This window comes from Onthophagus taurus, chromosome 8, assembly GCF_036711975.1.
Source record: "Onthophagus taurus isolate NC chromosome 8, IU_Otau_3.0, whole genome shotgun sequence".
Taxonomy (NCBI): domain Eukaryota; kingdom Metazoa; phylum Arthropoda; class Insecta; order Coleoptera; family Scarabaeidae; genus Onthophagus; species Onthophagus taurus.
Genome location: NC_091973.1, coordinates 404238 through 422635, shown reverse-complemented (window position 1 = coordinate 422635; position 18398 = coordinate 404238). Strand labels below are relative to the sequence as shown.

The 18398-nt window shown below is 37.9% G+C and overlaps 2 protein-coding genes across 2 annotated transcripts; one reads left to right on the top strand and one right to left on the bottom strand.

The window, feature by feature from the left end:
* Positions 1-53: 53 nt before the first annotated feature.
* Positions 54-14894, bottom strand: LOC111414259 (homeobox protein Nkx-6.3-like). The gene is made up of 3 exons (XM_023045552.2): positions 13815-14894; positions 12585-12820; positions 54-696 (listed from the first exon to the last, which is right to left on the bottom strand). Exons 1-3 carry the CDS (start codon positions 14185-14187, stop codon positions 337-339), a joined length of 969 nt encoding a protein of 322 aa, XP_022901320.1. The 5' UTR covers positions 14188-14894; the 3' UTR covers positions 54-336.
* A 1255-nt stretch (positions 14895-16149) lies between these two features.
* Positions 16150-16791, top strand: LOC139431006 (uncharacterized). The gene has a single exon (XM_071198561.1). It carries the CDS (start codon positions 16150-16152, stop codon positions 16789-16791), a length of 642 nt encoding a protein of 213 aa, XP_071054662.1.
* The last annotated feature ends 1607 nt before the right edge of the window (positions 16792-18398 follow it).

Sequence of the window (18398 nt, the reverse complement as noted above, 5' to 3'; positions counted from 1 at the left end):
AGACAATAAAACGTAATAAATAACGAAAAAAATTAATATATAATACAATTACATATAATTGAAACGATTTATTTACTGACGAGTAATTGATTTTTCATTACAAAGGTTTGCCCGCAATCGGCGGTCTTTCTTTACATATAAAACAGTCTGAATGCCGATGAAAATAAGTTTATATTAAAAATATCTTTCTAATATATGTGCAACTAATTAATTGTACTCTCTGTGTATTTTTTCCGCGACCAATCTCTTTACTCTCTGAAGAATCCACGTAATTAATTATTACTCATACCTTACATTTAAAAGTCTATGCACGAAGAAACCTATACAATTAACACATTATGAATTCTCTTGAACATTGAAGGAGAGGTTTAGCAAGACATCTTTGGCCGTGTCCATCTGCTCCCGGAAATGCGAGTCCGGCGAAAGAGGCAAGTGGTCGGATTGTTGCAGAATGTCTTTGAAACTCTTTACACCGACCGAAGAGTCGGCCGCTATCGACGCTATGCTCTTTGAGTCGCTTTCTATGCTCGAATTTGAACTTTGGCTTATGTGCTTTGGATAGTTTCGAAGCTTCGACGGCGGTAACTCCTCTTTCGCATCCTTCGGACCGTGGTTCTTGTGCTCTGCCGCTTCAGCATTCGAAATATTATCTATTTTCTTCCATTTTGTTCGTCGATTTTGAAACCATATTTTTACCTACAAAAAATGATTATTAATAATCTTGAAATTATTTAAAAAAAATGTTGATATAAAAATATGTTACCGGTTAGAATTAGTGAAAGGGTAAAAATAAATTTCAAAAATAATAAATAGTATATCCATTTGTAAAAGCTATATAGGTTTCGCGTGCGAATAATTCGGGAATAATCGTGAGTAAATCACACGCGTATTAAATAATTGAAACGGTACGATTGGAGGGCCGACAAAAACGGGCGAATTAAATTTAAATTGGAGTAATAAAAAATAAATGTTTAAACTGTCCGAACGCAAGCGGATAATTATTACGTAGCGATGCGTCGGCTATCAACGTATTGGTATTTCAATTCGGTTTATCGGGGGGAGGGGGCGCTGCACGCTCGGCTCGTGCCCCCCTCGCAGCACGTCGCCCTCCCCAGAAGCGAGCGGCTGAGCCGCGTTCCCCACGTCCCCCGGCCCGCTGCCCTAACATCCCGACCCCGTGGCCCCCGCTCCCCGTTTAAGGGGAGGGATTGTGATGTATTAGCGAACACATCGATTAGCGTTTCAACTGGAAATGGCCACTAGAGCGCCGTTTTAGCTCGATTAGCGGCTCGTTCAACGGATATATATGCTCGTCGGATGCTTGCCTGGAATTGCTTCATCATTCCACTAACTTGCTTCGATTTTACTACCAACAATAATCGCCCTCTCCATTGTATTTATATCACGCTTTATTACTCTTTTACCGTATCTCTACATCTCTTTTCCTTGTTATAGGTAAAATCATTTTTGGTGGTCGATATATTCGTTTAACTTGATGTATAAAATATAAATGTACAGTCGGCTCATAAAGTAATGAGGCTTTATGAACCGTTTTATTTAATAATAAATATGAACACAAATTCTGTTTGAAGTAAATATTTTGATGATAGTGTAAATGTTGTTATTAGGCGTAAGGAAATGGATAAAGTAATAATAATTTCCTGTAATCGCACGCGTTTGAGTATAAAACGGTTGCGCGGTTATAAACGGTCATCAATCCAGCGGATAATTACGGTAGAGAAGTCGGCGACAATGTTGCACAGTTGTTGAGCGGATAGCGAAACGATGATTTGTATGTGAGACGACGCCCAGAGCGCCGCGACGCGTGTGCCAGACAAGGAGGATAGATGTAATTTATTGAGCGATAAATCGTGCTCTCTAGCGGGCAAACGAGTAACTGCGTTGACACAATACTAACAGACCACTTACTGCACTGCGATACGCCATTTAAATGGAGCGGATCGTGTTTAACACGGCGGGGCGGCCATTTAATTAAATTGCCGAAGGATTTCGCAGCGCGCGCCTCCCGAACAGGCAAAGACGCTCTTGGAATTTCCCTTTTCATAAAAGGGGATGATAAATTACCGACGACTCCGTTCTCCTATTGATTATTTTTATTCACTTTCTTGATATCGCACTTTGTTTCTTCCCCAAAAATATATTTGCCACAATTTTAAAAGTACCCAAAAAAAATCAACCAAAACTTGCAGACCGCGTAAACGGTACCGACGCGAATTTATCGCTCGATAGGGAAATAAATCGAAGGGAAGCAATTTGTAGGCATCCGTTGCAATCGGGTAGAGCCCATTGAAAATATAATTCCCTTAAAACGGTTTTGTCTTAAGGGCAACCAACCCCTATCGTATGTTACTAGGCAACAGCTAACCTAAAAATTTTCCGTCCTCCCGAACGTACGATAATACCGCGCCTCTTTATACATATAATGAACGCTTGCCACTTTTACCTTCCCGCACTTCTCCCATAAGGGCCAAAATTATTTCCCCTACCAATTTCTACCCAGATCATCCTAAAGCTCAACGCATTCACCCCCAATCTAAACCCATTTTAGTCATATAACTTTATTTTTTCCATCAAAAAGCCAACATTCGGGTTTAGCCATCTTAAGAGACGTACGGCTAAACTCGAATGTTTCTAGTTCTAACTCTTAGTGTTAATTCTACTTTTAGTTCTATAAAAATGTATAGCAATTGTATTGAGAAAGTTTGAAGGTTTAAGTTACACAATAAAGTAAAGCTTAATAATAATTATGAACACATTAATGTAATATTATACGAAGTGTTAATAATAGCAATTATTTAAAGTGAATAAAAGGTATTCAACGTCCAAACACATACATATATGTACGTACCGTAAACATTGTCCCGTCAGCAACGAACATGATACGTGAACAACATCTCTTAAGAGTCGTGTATGGGGCTTTGTTGGTATGGAAAGAGTGAGAGAGAGAGAGAGGGAGTCAAGAGAACGTGCAGGTCGGCAGCTGACGGCGTGCCGTGTATTAATTAACACACAGCCCTGAGGACTTGCCGGTTAATCCTGGACGAAATGCCGAAATAACGGAACGCCGCAATCCGTTTCCGGAACTGAAAGCGGAAGCGGTATGAACAACTTTCAATTCGTTCGTCGACGGTGAATCAATAACGCGCATTGGGATTTAATTGCAGGGGCCGCTTTACGTTCGACCAAGACGCATGAACTACTCGTAAATACCAGCGACCCTCCGTAACCGAGCTGCCGCTTACTTCGTAAAGCACTGCTCCATTAGAGGTTCCTCTATCGCACGAAGCTGACATGTTCCAATAACTGGTAATTAAGCACTGACTTATTGCAGCGATAATAAGCACTGTCGTGTTCTAATTAGGTAGCCTGTTTGCAAATAAATGCTTCTGGTACATGTTGCTAATTACGAACTATTAGTATTTGGGTTTGGGATTAATTGCTGTTTGGGAATTTTCCTTTGCAACTACGCGAATATACAATTCAATGCAACATACTTTATTATAGTTGATTAAATTTTTTGATCTCCCTGAAGATAGTCCTGTTAAACAGAAACATGTAATTGAAATATTGTTATTTTGAGTATATTATTATTGAGGTAATTTTCATTTCAATTAATGGAGATATTTATCTAATTATTCCGGTTCACATTATGATCGTCTTAATGCCCTCCTCATCGGAGTGAATAAATTACGGTACGAAGGATGAGAAAGGGATGTTGGGGGTGGGTGAAGAAATAGGGGTCTTCGCCCTGCTCTGTACTTTATTGTTCGCGAACAATAACGCGGCAACGGGAGGCTTTAATTGGGAACGGGAGAGAGGCGCTTTTATTTGCCGAAATCGGCAGAAATTTAGTAGGAATAAGTGCGATATAATTTTGACATTAATGGGGCGACGGCGGCAGCACGAGCACCGGTGGCGCGCCGCTTAGCGTTGCCATAGCGACGACAGGTCCTGCCACCTTCAATTTTTATCCCGAACGAAGTTAAATTGGCAAAGAGCGATTTGATTTGAACGATTCGAAATTATCAAGAAGGGGCGCGACGTTTTAACGTTTTAGGGGAAATCATGTTCGAAATGCGACAAACGTTTCTCATAGTGCTCACTCTCTCGGTTTCCGTTGTTTTTAAAGTGGCGGCAACCGCTACGTTATTTACATAAGTGGCATGGCACGATGTTATTAGATGTAAATGGCGGTCATTAGTAGAGAAGGCTTGCTCCGGTGATGAGCAGGGTCCCCAGTCGAGGGATGCCGGGGAGTCGAGGGTTAAAGGGGGCATCCAGAGTGGGGACAGCGGGGGTGGCACGCGGGACGGCGTGCAGGAGGGGCGGGATACGCCCGACTTTGCTCGATAAACACGCCAGTAATTGAGTGGTATATCCCTGCTGGGGTGAAAGCAGCCGTGATCCATAAACAGGCGAGCTCTTTGTCGATTAGCGATACCGAATTGTTTGCCGCGAGAGGCCGCAACTTTCGTTCGTAACGAGCCGCTTTTGCCTTCGCTACCGTCTCATCGTTTACGACGGTTTACTCGCTTTTCTCCACCCGTAACACCAATTAAAAACATCTTAAACGCTAAACGCCACTTCTAATCTCTTTTCATCAATCCTTCCTCGTATAAATTAATACATTAATGAACTATTATTTTACAAAATATAAACGATTTTTTTAAAAGATGTACAAATACATCTTTAAAGGGGATATATTTTTTATTTATTTTATCTTTCTCGACTTAAGGCTTCTTTCTCTTTGAGAGTAGGGATCGTTCGGGTTTCTTCCGTCAAATATAATTAGGCGTTTCCTGTCCGAACGCGAAATCCATATATTCCGTTCTGTTTTCGTTGGCCCCACTTTGTCTCGTGCCCTCGTCGGGTCCTATTTAACTCTCGTAAATATTTCTTAATTAAGAGTTAGGGGAGGAGCGTCGTATTTTTGGATGTAGATGCTGTGGCGATCGCGTAATTTTAATTTTCGAGTTTAAAAAAATTTCGGTCAACGGAGTTATAATTATCCGGGAGCGCGGATTTTCGTCGGATTTTAAGGCGAATGTTTCGTTTTGTAGATTCGAAGCGAAAAATCGAAACGAAAAAGCCGAAACGAATGAAACAGGCGAAACTCGAACGTGACTCTGACAGGTCCGGCAAATCTACGAGTATACACGCGGCCCAGCAATTAACAATGCGTTTAAGTGAACTTCACAATGAGTATTGATCCGGGTGCTGGGTCCCATAACTGGCGTTTGTGATTCTGTCGATATCAGAGGCTTGTTATATGTCCTGCCTATTCGGGCCCCAAGCTACTCCCTGACAGTTATTTATCCGCTCCAATTTAATGATGAAGTTGCAGCCAGCGCAAATAACGCCCTTCCACACTCGACAAAAAAAACTCCGGATCGATCCAATAAAAAATGAATTTGCTCGCATTACGTAAATGTTATAAAGTTACTTTGAGCGGAGCAAATACGCCAACCCCGTAATTTAACTTACGCATAAATGGTCTCGTTACGACTTGTTTGAACTACGCGTCGCGTTAAATGCTCCTTTTGCAGGGGTTTATCGGGGAAAACCCAGATTTTTCTCCACCCTTACCATCGTTAAATCGACGCGAACCTAAAAGAGAAATTATCGTTAAATCGAATGATATTAGCGTTAATTGACCATTCGCCTGATGCTACTAAGCCCAACAATCAATCGATAGGTGAATACACGATAATTCAATCAGAGGTTATAAAATATTTGATTATAATAACGTTACTTTTCGGATAGGGTTCCTCGAACATTTATGAGTCAATCAAACACTTACGGACGCAGTCGTTTAAACGTTTCCATTACAGCATCAACAAAGTTATTATCACTTTATTTATTACACACCAAGTAGCATCAAAAATTATTTCATTAAATTGTAAATTAAATGAAATTAAATTAACATTCTATACGATTAAAATATTTTCGGAAGGAAATCTGCATGATTTACTGATTTAACACTTTGCATATCATGAATATTTAAAAATGTTGCATAGGATTATACAGGGTGATTCATAAGTAATGGGCCAAATTGTAAATGTACGTTCAGGAGGCCAAAATAATAATATTTTCATTAACAATAATGGGTCTTAGTCTGCTCCTTACTGAGATACAGGATGTTAAAGCGAAAAAAATAAAATAGATTTTTGTTAATAGATCAGCTACTGTTCTACATAATGACTCATAGTTGACTTATAGTTTTTGTAAGGGTAAACAATAATGTGTGAGAGGATTTGAGTTAACTCGTAGATGTCGCCACATGCGCCATATGAATTAGATGAAATCAGCTACAAATTTTTTATCGCTCATTATTTTACAACATACTTGTTTAATTTGGATAGCCCCATCATTTCTGTAGAAAAAAGCTATACTTCTTTGATCTTGAAAATATTAACGATTTTCGAGATATTTGAATTTTACTAATTCACTACACTACATTTCACGGTGGTCGACGTAGCATTAATCTGTTAAGACACAAGCATGGCATGGAATGTTGACATTTACCTAACCGTAATTGATAATTGATAACAATATTAAACTGAAACCATAAAAAAATTACGTAATAAAACAATTTATTGTACGCCAGTTAATAAAACGAAATACAACATTAGAACAGACTTGAACTAAGACCACTTACGACAACTGTTATCAAAACCTACATGTTAATGTTGTGCGAAGTTAAATTAAATTTAAGCTTAATTATGAGCTACTGCAAAAGGTTTTCAACATGACCACCACCAGCATTTATACACGCATTTTAATGGACAAAAATGAATCAGTTTACTTAACAATAAAATGTTTTAAACTATTCATTAAACGTAAAAGCTCATTGACGTTTCATAATTCATATGGCGCTTGTGGCGACATCTACGAGTTAACTCAAATCCTCTCACACATTATTGTTTACCCTTACAAAAACTATAAGTCAACTATGAGTCATTATGTAGAAAAGTAGCTGATCTATTAACAAAAATCTATTTTATTTTTTTCGCTTTAACATCCTGTATCTCAGTAAGGAGCAGACTAAGACCCATTATTGTTAATGAAAATATTATTATTTTGGCCTCCTGAACGTACATTTACAATTTGGCCCATTCCTTATGAATCACCCTGTATATACATATGATTTAGCGGCCTGTTTCTGTTGGTTACCTATATATGGAGTGTTAAAGCTTGTATATCATTTTTAGATCTTTATATAATCCGTATATAACAAGAACATTTTTTATTAAATTAAATTAAACGGAAAATGTGAATATTTCCATAAAGAAAAACCGTTTTGAAAGCAACAGGTATTTCGCATAAATCGTATGAACAAGTATAGGGCTATTCTAATATATTTCTGACGTTGATTGTGGAAACATTCTTTCATAAAAACTTGTAGCAGAGAACTTGCAGAGTATTTTGAGACTCACAAAGTTGTCATGTCCAAAGTAGTATTGGTTTTCTTTCCAATACCGGGTATAGTTTTGTTTGTTAGTGATTTTGGCGATTTTCTCCTAATTCTTAGAAAATGATGATAGCTAGGCTATGATAGCTAGGCTATCAGTTATAGCTTTTGTGTAGTGGAAAATTATATAAACTGAACCATCCATAGTGAAGATTTTGGCGATACTGCTTATGGATTATGTTTTCTTGGTTTAGTACAAACATATTTTGTGCGTATCTCCATCGGTTACAGTTTTTAAGTAGTGGTGGATTATGCAACGTAAATAATTTATTTTGGCGATTTTTGCTTTGTATTAATATTTCGCCGACAAATATATCAATCATAATAAATTTCGTAAATTTAAATATCGTTGTGATTTATTAGCAGAAAATGAAATAAAATCCAGCTTATTTTTTATCTTTATACCTAACAGTGTTTGTATTCGCTCTTTCATAAATTTTATTGTACCGTTTGAATGCATATTTAAAATTCGATAAGTATTCTCCCGATAAATTGCATTGCGAAAATAATGGAAACAGTAATATCTGTAACGTAGACGATATCAATACAAAAGGGGGTTGTTGTCTGAGTAATTACCTCCACTTTGACACAATGCAAGTACCGCAGCAGCGTACCGATTGTCGCATGCATATTTCAATAAATTGATTTGCATATAATGCGTGTCCCAGTTTATGGCTATTAATATCAAACCGTGTAACCAGAGGTGGAACCAAAATGGCCGCGATTGGATGTGGCGGTTGAAAATTATTATTAAATATTATTTTAACTGTTTAAGTAACAACGATTAAAAAAGTCATAAAAAAATAGAAATAAGTTCTTTTCATTCTTTTTGAATGATTGATTAATGGGTTATAAACTAATAACAATGGTGACGGCGATTCGAATGTTGTGTTGGTACTGTTGGTACTGCGATTTACGCCACAGTTTAGATCGTAAATGTGTTTGAGTTGATAAGTTAAACGTGGCCAAAGAACGCACCAACGGTATTAAAAAGAAATCGAATTGGTCGAGTTAAGCTCGAGTTACGCGGAGCAGAAAGGGAACAGGCAATATATTTCGATTGAATGGACAATAAAGGGTAGCGATAATAAAGTAATAACAATCAGGTTTTATTGACAAACATTAAACGTTGCAATCCGTTGTGTTTAGCTAATTAAAACATAAACACCGTTTTACAAGCTATTATAATAAAGCGACGGCCGTTTCCGCGCGCTACTGACTGTTTGCGTTATGATTTAATTTGCCATACCAATTAGGATCATTATATCGTAATTAAATATTGCGTCCGATTCCAATTGTTGTCTTTATCGAATTAATTAGCCGGTCTTTGTGCCCGGCATCTGGCCGAGTTTGTCACAGCAAAAACGGATTCTATTATAAATCAAAATCCTCGCCAACGACCGCCGAATGGCGAGGATAGTATTGGATAGCGCCGTCGCCCGCTAATATCCACCGCAATCGATAACAACCCGTATGTTTGCTAATTTAGTCAGCGTAAAACAACAAAGGTATTATTAATTTATAATTGCAGTTAATTACATTCCGTTTTACCTATATAATACCACGACATTTATAACTGATTGGCACGCCCTTTTACACACACATAAATACTTACCTTTCGTTGTCAAAAATGCATGTTAATTACACCAAAATTTATTTTTGATGAAGACTGTACTGTTTGAAAAGCTTAGTGAGTTAATTCTAGTAATCGATAATCTATGGGCGTTCTTTTAATACAGACGCCGAGATTCAGTTTGGCCAGGTGAATGATTAATTCAGGACGTTTAATGGGCTTAAAAGTTCCGGCCCTGGAGGATTCTCGCCGAACTAGGGAAACAGGAAAACCCTTAAAAGTGGCCAATAAAATTTATCGCCGCAGGGCGGCGACTGGACGGTGTAAATGGTACTTCGCTGTACCAATTAAACAAGTATTACAGCTGAACGTACCCGTCCTAACGGACTGCGCCCATTAACTTTATAGCTCGGCATAACGCGCTTTAGTTCAATTACCAGTCGTAATCATGTGAAATATAATAATAACGCGAAATCCGCGTAAAGTTTCCAACTTTTGATGATGGAGTATGAAATGTTGGAGTGGGTTGGGTTGGGTTGGGAGGGTGGAGGGACGACGAGAGTATGGAGCGTCGAGCTTTCAAAGCGCGATACATTAAATAAACTCTGAACACGTGTTATTTCGGATAGCTATTATTTCGGTCGATAGTTAACAATGTCAACAGGCCGGGCTAATTTGTACGAATTGTCGGCGGTGTCGGAAGCCTATTAAATTTTGTTCTAATGGACCGTTTAAATATATCCCCGTGCCTCCATCGAATATGTTTTCACAAATTAAACGAAACACATGCGAGCGCTATTGGACCCTGTGATCTTTATTTATAGAGTTCCAACTGTCAACCGGAGGCCCTCGCGACTCTAATGCGCGCTTACGACTAATTATAACGGTAAAATGATATTTCCTTGACCGTATCATCGACTTACTCCACACTATAAATAAATCGCTAGATGCATTTCGATCCACACAGAAGCCAAAAACCCATTAAACTGACAAAGAAAGAAACGTCGCGTCTAACCAATTACGTGAAGATGATGAAGATTCACAACACGACGAAAGATATTTAACTAAACGAGTATCATTCATTTTATTTGATTTCATCTTGTTTTACCTTGCTTTTGCGTCGGGTCGGTTTAATAACTCCATTATACCGAATAAAAACTCATTTCGTTATATTTAACACGTAATTGCCGTAATTGTTTGGCCCGTCCGTTTTCGTCTTTTAATTTACTTCCTGCGACAAGCTCGTGAATACTTGCTGCCAGACAAGAGAAAAAGAGAACCGGACGAAAATAGTCCGGGCGCGGTGTAACATTACAGAACAATAATCGCTAAAGCCTAGACGTTAAAAATGGTTCTAATTAAGGGGAAACGTTCCCCGGCGTTTGTCGCGTTAAAAGGGGCCCCCAACTTAATATTTTAGTCGTGTAAGTCGGGCAGGCAATTAGTAAAAACAAGAGTCCCGGCGCAGGCAATGAAACGAGAGGATGCTGGAAGACAGCTGGTGCAGTAACTCATCAACTTTCCCCCTTTTCACCGCTCATCGTCCACGTTCGGGATCAACGGAGCATCGCTCTTAGCGCCCATCATCGCGTTTACACTGATTGTGCTATCTAAACCGTTAAGAACCAACTTCGCTCATTAGTATTCGTTTTATTTCCCCCTCTCTCCACCACCGGCATCTTTAATCTGATCTCTCACAGAAATACTATCCCTTAACCGCCTTAACGCCTCGTTTAAAATACCCTACCGCTTTTTTTAACGACCATCCAACCCACATCAATTATAATCATACGTTTTTAAACACACCTGTGCTTAACTCAACTCACACTTAAACCCTGATTATTACATTTTTTCAAATATTACATCAAACTTCATGTTGTTGAAAGGATCTTTATGAAGAACAAACAACTAAAAACACTATCGTTGGGTTAATTGATGTGGGTTGTCACCTAAAGATGACAAACGATAAAGCAGTTAAGACCAAAGATAGCTGGGCCAAGCCAGAGGAAATGGAGACTCATAGTTACGGTGATACAGCCGATGGATCTCTTGCTAGCGTGGGAGAGGACTTGAAACTGGGAATCCTGCGGGGAACAAAAAAATAAAAATATGCAATCAACATGGAGCATTTGGAAAGTACCTAATGAAAATTAAGAAGAGGCAAGCAAGTGGCGGCTGGTATGGATGTAACGAAGAGGATATGCCGATCCATACCACATTCGAGTGTTCTGCTTGGTCTTAAAATGTGTAGAATGACTTAAGGAACACGAGGAGTACACACAATTCAAACTTGGCAATGGCATTTTTTAATATTAATTGGAGATATAGAGAAAGAGTGAAGAAATAATTTTAAAAATTGAGCCTTTCATCATGAAACTAAAGAGCATGTGAGTGTAGGATCTCGAGCTAATTCCGGGGTTTCGAACCGGAACTCAGAATGGATCGGTATCTTTGGAGTTCGTATCAAGTGGATTTCAATGACATCTCTCAGCTAAATTCAAAATTAATTGCTATTTATAATTGTGCCTCTAATTTATATTAAAATTTAAGATAAAAATTAAATATATATATATAGTTTAATCCTGTCTTTGTGTGAATTTGTATGGATTTGAGATTGATCAAAATCTTTTTAATGAGTCATGATGAAAAGGGGGGTTGTAACAAAGCAAGTTGGAGATATTCAAAACCTATTTATGAAGGTTTATTTTAACGGAGGGTCTTTAATGAATAAGCAAATCGTTGCTATTCGTTTGATAGACACGTTCGACGAACGGCTCATGTGTCGAAGTGTAGTATAACAAGTGCGTAGACCTCATCCTCAATGAGTATGTGACACAGAAATTCCGAGAAAATTGTTTCGCTGTAATGCTACGCCGTGTAATTCATTCTTTTTTATTTTCGCATCGTTGAATTTCGCGGCGCGATAAAAAGATACAACAACATCGATTGATGTTGGAATGTAAATGATCTCAAGGATTTTTATTTGATGTAATTGAGGTAGGGGTCGGAAATATAACAATGTCAAGTATTTTAGGAACGAATCTAAATATTAAATGCATAGGTTGTTGCCGTCATTTATTCATGCAAATACGGGGAGACGTTTACCGCGCATCGGACGGAATTCGTGCTCGCAATAAGACTAATTTAAAATCGATATCCGGACATAAATATTAAAGGAGCAAAATGTTGAAAGCTCGTCCCTGATTCTTACTGATTACCAGAAGTGCGCTAATGGAATAATAATTGAGTTCACGACAATCGAATTAAACCAGCGGAAGTTACATAAACGATTTATAAACAAAAAATATAAAAATAGGTGTAAATGAATACATTAAGTATTCTATCATTATCAAATTAAGACGTTTTATTATGGTCAGCGCCACATTCATTTAATCGGATTATATTATTTCCGAGAACTGCGAGCGTTTATTTACCGAGAAATCACATATATTCATGGAAGTCTCTGTTCATTGGACTGCCGCAATTCGGAGTGTTAATTATATTAATAATTTGTGTTACCTGAGTTTCTGTGACATTCAATAATTTTGCCATCTCCGACCGTTCACTGCTACTAAGATATTTCTTTAATTCGAATTGTTTTTCAAGTTCGAAAATTTGTCGGCCAGTAAACGTAGTTCTCGCTTTTTTCTTTTTACACTTTACGTCCGCATCTTCAGCAATACTGTCTGGTGTGATACAAGAAACGGGAGTTTTGCACTCCAAATCTCTTGCTTTTTTTCTTTTCCTAGTAACATCTAGAACAAAAAGAAAAAATAAAAAAGAATATAATTAAAAAGGAATAAATCAAAAATAAATAAAAAAAAGTTTAATTTATGTACGTACAATTTAATACATTAAATTCCGGAACTAGATAGTAGTCGAAACAAAAGTTAAAAAATGTTTACTTTGATGAATATTAATTAAACACAAATTAAAATGCGATGATAAAACATTTTTGTTCGGCATTTAGCCATCCTTTCCGCCGCAGAGTATTTGTTCAACGATTATTTAAATATTAAATTTTAGTACCCATCAGGGATGTATTGAGTTTTATTTTTAATTGAATTGCAATAAAATTAAGTAAAGTCAAATTTATTAATTTATTCAAATCATAAATTTATTTTAAATTAATAAACGAAATTAATTTCGAAGAAAAAAAAATTTGATCAATATTAATCCGTTACATACCGATAATAAAATAGAATTGCGGAGATACAATTGAATACAAAAATATGTAGTCGAGTTTTGTAGAGAGCGGGGATTAAAATCGTGTGAATACGTCCCTGTTGAATTAATTACAACAATGTGTGGAATTTTTGCAACGAGGCGGACGTATTTTTTAATAGAGAACTAACCCTAAACCCGCCGATATTATGCGTACATAAACCACCTGTTGTTGTTACTGTTGTGGTAAAATGAATTTCAATTTAATTCGCTAAAATACTGAATGAAATAACATGCATATTTATGTATTATTATTATACCAATTCCAGTGGTAGAATCCGTTTCCTTCGTTCAGATTAGATTTTTGAAATCGAATATCAAAAAATTATCGCTTTTATTGTTTTTTTCAAAAGCGAGACGGAACGTTACAATTAATTGTTGAAACAAATAAGATAGAATTGGCTGGAAAAAAACAGGACGAGGTTTTTGCGGTTGCAATACACGTGTGTTTATGTTAAAAAAAAGATTACGGTACCAATGACAAAGGAACTGCGATAGATCTTCTTCCGGTCGCGTCTTTCTTACCTTTATTACAACTTTTTGTTCTTTTAGTAGCGGGTGCATCTGTTTTTATTGATAAATTAAGTGGCTCATTTACTTCTTCCTTCGGCTCAGTCGAATCGTCCTGCGGCGTTTCAGTCAATGATACGGTTTTCCTGCAGTTATCTTCACCCTGACACGTTGTTTTCGATTGAAGACCGAGTATATTTTCTATATAATGAGGGGTTGGCTTGTTTGTCAACTTCTTGTACACGTGCTCGTGCCACGTTAGCGTCCTGCACGCGTCGTCTTTCGACCGCACGTCACCGTCACCGTCCGGTTCGCTCGACACGCCAATTGCGTGAAGCTTTTCCTCCTTTTCCGGACTATCTGTCATCGCACTTTCAAATTTAAACATCTATCGTACCGTCATATATCAACAAAGAAAATAACACGTAAAATTTTCACATACATTAATAATCGTCCCATTATTCTCCGCGAACTGAGTAAAACTAAGTGGTGATTTAGACGCACGTCTCTTTACTTTTTCTTCTTCTCGCTTCTCTTCACGTCTTTTTAAACTCTCTCTTTTTTGCGTTTATTTTTTTTGCGAGTTGACAGTTTCTCCGTTAGTCGGTGCGCTATTCACTATCAAAACCGCGGACCGAATTCGAAATATAACGAGGATCAAGGGGAGGGCGTCGAGAGTGCGCTTTACCGGCGCGAACGAGGACACGACGGCACTGGGGTGCGTCGCGATGCCACCGTCGCGATGCCGTCGTCGACGCCACAACCCCCGCACATGGCATCGGCAATCCGACGCGTACTAAACGCCGTCGAGCGCCGTCAATTGCCCCCGTGAATCATCTCTAGTAAAGCGCCGTCGCTCAATTACTAAACCTTAATACTCCCCCTTAAAAAAAATAAAACTAATTCTAAACTCCAACTCGTTTCTATTAAACCCGATTCGTTAAACTATATTTGATATCGTTTATTTTTTATAAAACAATATTTATTAAATTGTATCCCACGACAATTCTAACAAAATAATTGTTAAACTCAACCGCACACCGTTCGTTCATCACGACCGAGACGCTTCGACCTACTCTATTCGTTCCCACGTTCGACACGATACTTCGGTTCACTTTGAACTGAACCGTTTTACCGCCAGACCAAATCGAATATATCCCACGCCTGAATGGTATTTAACTCAAACAACACTGTAATTGATATTATAACTACACGCCATCTATCAATCATTATCCAAATTTATCTAAACAATTCCATCGGTTTTACAGAATACAGTAACTTAAATATAAATCATTTTACATTTACTATATATTATTTATAATGATGTCAACCCTCTCCTTCTTTTATGTTGAGCTATAAACCCAACAGATCTTTTTAGCCAACTCAACCCAACCCATATGTTAAAATTGATATGCTGCGAAATATCTATATTCTTTGCTTGAGTTTCCTAAACATACAGCCAATATCATACTCTTCATGTGCTACAACAACTTGGTCATCAGCATCCATGCTTTCAGCACTTCTTGGATGTATATATTAAATACGGTTGACACCAACCCAGTCCTTTCGTTGTCGAAAAGCAGTCAGATACGCAGTATTTGTCAGGGTCTCAAATACCTTTTTTATGGACATCGTGTTGTAAGTCTTTTTCTATATCGATATATATGATATTAATCACTGAGCCTCGGCTTAATCAAGTTAAGATCATCGAACTAAAGCCAACCGAACATTGGAGTTATTGGAGCTTTCGGATGTGCAAAATTGACTTCCTATTAAAATGTACTCTTTGGCAAACTTTATCGCCTAACGCAAAACGTGGCTTACCTATACCGTTTTTAGGTTTAGCCGCGATTATAAACAAACTCCATTTATTTCGGTCAAGTTGTGTTTATAACATTAAAGATGTAGTTGATGATATCGCAAAACAGTGGCTTCTTCACTCTTGACAAATTTTTTGCTTAGAAAGAACTCAGTTTCGATATTGTTTGGCTCTCTCCATAGTATTAGCAATAAAAATGAAAAGTACACAATTTCAATAAGTGACAATTTTGTTCTGTATGCATTATAAAATACATTATATAACATTAAAAATGTCATTGATGATATCGCAAAACAGTGGCTTCTTCACTCTTGACAAATTTTTTGCTTAGAAAGAACTCAGTTTCGATTATTGTTTGGCTCTCTCCATAGTATTAGCAATAAAAATGAAAAGTACACAATTTCACTAAGCGACAACTTTGTTCTGTATGCATTATAAAATACAGGGTGCGGCAAAAAGATAGGCAGGATTTCAAATAGTGGTTGCTCGGTTTGTAAAACCGGCAACAGTATGCAGTTGTCAGTTAATGACATGGCTTGGAGCGGAGTGCATCGTGCGTTCGTTGTCGAGGAGTATATTAGAAATAGGGAATCTGTAATAGCGACGCAGCGTGCCTTCCGTAATCAGTTTGATGTTGGTCGACATGGCGCGGTTCCGGATGGAAGAACAATTCGTCGGTGGGTTTTACACTTCAGGGATACAAGTTCTGCGCTTAAACGAAAATCTACTGGCCGACCAAGGACAGTAACAACACCGGAAAATGTGAATGCAGTAAGCGTTTCCGTACAACAGTCTCCAAGGCGTTCAGCTCGTAAGCATGCAGCTGCTTTGGGAATTTCCGATAGAAGTGTTCGACGAATTTTACACAAGTCACTCCAAATGCATCCGTACAAAATGATGGTAGTGCAGGAATTAAATGAAAGAGATTTTGAAACCCGTACAGATTCATGCCGAGATATTCTTCAAAACATTCCCCGAGGCGCTGTATTCATGTCTAGCGATGAAGCTCACTTTCACCTATCGGGTACCGTAAATAAGCAAAATTTTCGTTATTGGTCGGTAAATAACCCACAGGAACTTCATGAGCGACCACTTCACAGTCCAAAGGTTACCGTCTGGTGTGCAATATCTGAGTTGGGCGTGTGGGGTCCTTACTTTTTTGAGGAAGATTGAATAACGGTAACAGTCAACGGAGACTGATATTTAGATATGCTTAACAATTTCCTACGTCCAAAACTTAACGACTTGAACGACAATCAACGAGAAACCCTTTGGTTCCAGCAGGATGGTGCTACATCGCACACCACACGTCGTTCACTTAATCTTCTTCAAGAAATGTTGTGGTGTCTTTACGAGGTGATGTCAGCTGGCCGCCGCGTTCGTCTGATTTGTCGCCTTGCGACTTTTTTCTTTGGGGTTACCTCAAATCGAGAGTTTTTACACATCGTCCGCGGACTTTGGAAGAATTAAAGGCAGCCATAAGACAACAAATTGCCGCAATTCCCCAAGAAATGAACCATCGGGTAATGACGCGCTTCCGTGAAAACCTACAAGAGTGCATCGACAATAATGGCCGTCATTTAAAAGATATCATTTTTAAAAAATAACTTTCCTAAATGGCATGAAATGTAGATTTGAATAGTAATAAAAAGAAAAGATTGCTTTATGTGGTTTGGTTGTTATTGATATCCCAAATAGTACCTATCATTTTGCCGCACCCATTATTTTGGCGTAATAACGACTTTTTGGCGACTTTTTTCTTTCTTCTTCTGTTATAAATGATTATGATTTCAATATTGTTCCTGGCATACCTTTATATTGTCCTCCACATATTCTCCAACATCAATGAACATCATTGCTGGTCTCTCTTTTTTAATTTCTACAACGATTGTGGACATATTTATCCCACAGGACTGAGAGTTCGTTAAAATGACACTTTTAAAATGGCACCAATGTACTCCGCCATCTGTTGATTGAGGCACGATGCACCATTTATTGATTATGCAGGAACAACAAAAAATTTATGTAATTAACTCCAATAATTTAATAATTATTAGAAATATTTAATAATGTAATTATTTTCTATTTATTTTCAGTCATAAAAAAGTAACTTCCGTTACTATCGCAGTCCAGTTTCCCCTTCATAGATGGCGATGGGATCTCTAAAAATCACCGTTAATACGATCTTTTTGATACAGATGGTATTAAGGTAGGAAGAATTGAAAAAAATCCAAGTATTGTAAAACTAAACTCTTAAAGTCCTTGTAAAGTCCGTAAAATGAAAATCGCCACAAAACTTGTAAGTTGGCATCGTTTCCCCTCTTGTATAACGGTCGGTGGACGCCCGCTGTATAAAATGAAAAAGTCGTTTCCTTGTAGGGAATTCATGACGTGCTCCGGCCAATCGTTTCAACATTAGCAAAGAGTTCCGGACGCTTACCACCGCGACGCCGACGCCAATGCACGTTTGCCGCACGGCGAGTTTGGTTCATGCTGGTCCCGACTAACATCGTAAATCAACTAGAATTAAATATTAAAAACGTTCAAACTTTCCAGGGGCGCGCTAAATTTAAAATGAATGTAAAGTAGATAATTCGAATTTCAGGAATTCGGGCCGTTCTTTTCGTGCGGAAAAGAAATTTAATTTAATAGTTACGCCGCGTGTGAATGTCGTTTCAACGTTTCAACATTCAATATTCACCCCTTTTCACAGTGGAATCACCGCACAGAACAAACTATGTATTACACTATTATCTTGGGAATTACATTGTTAAAATTGT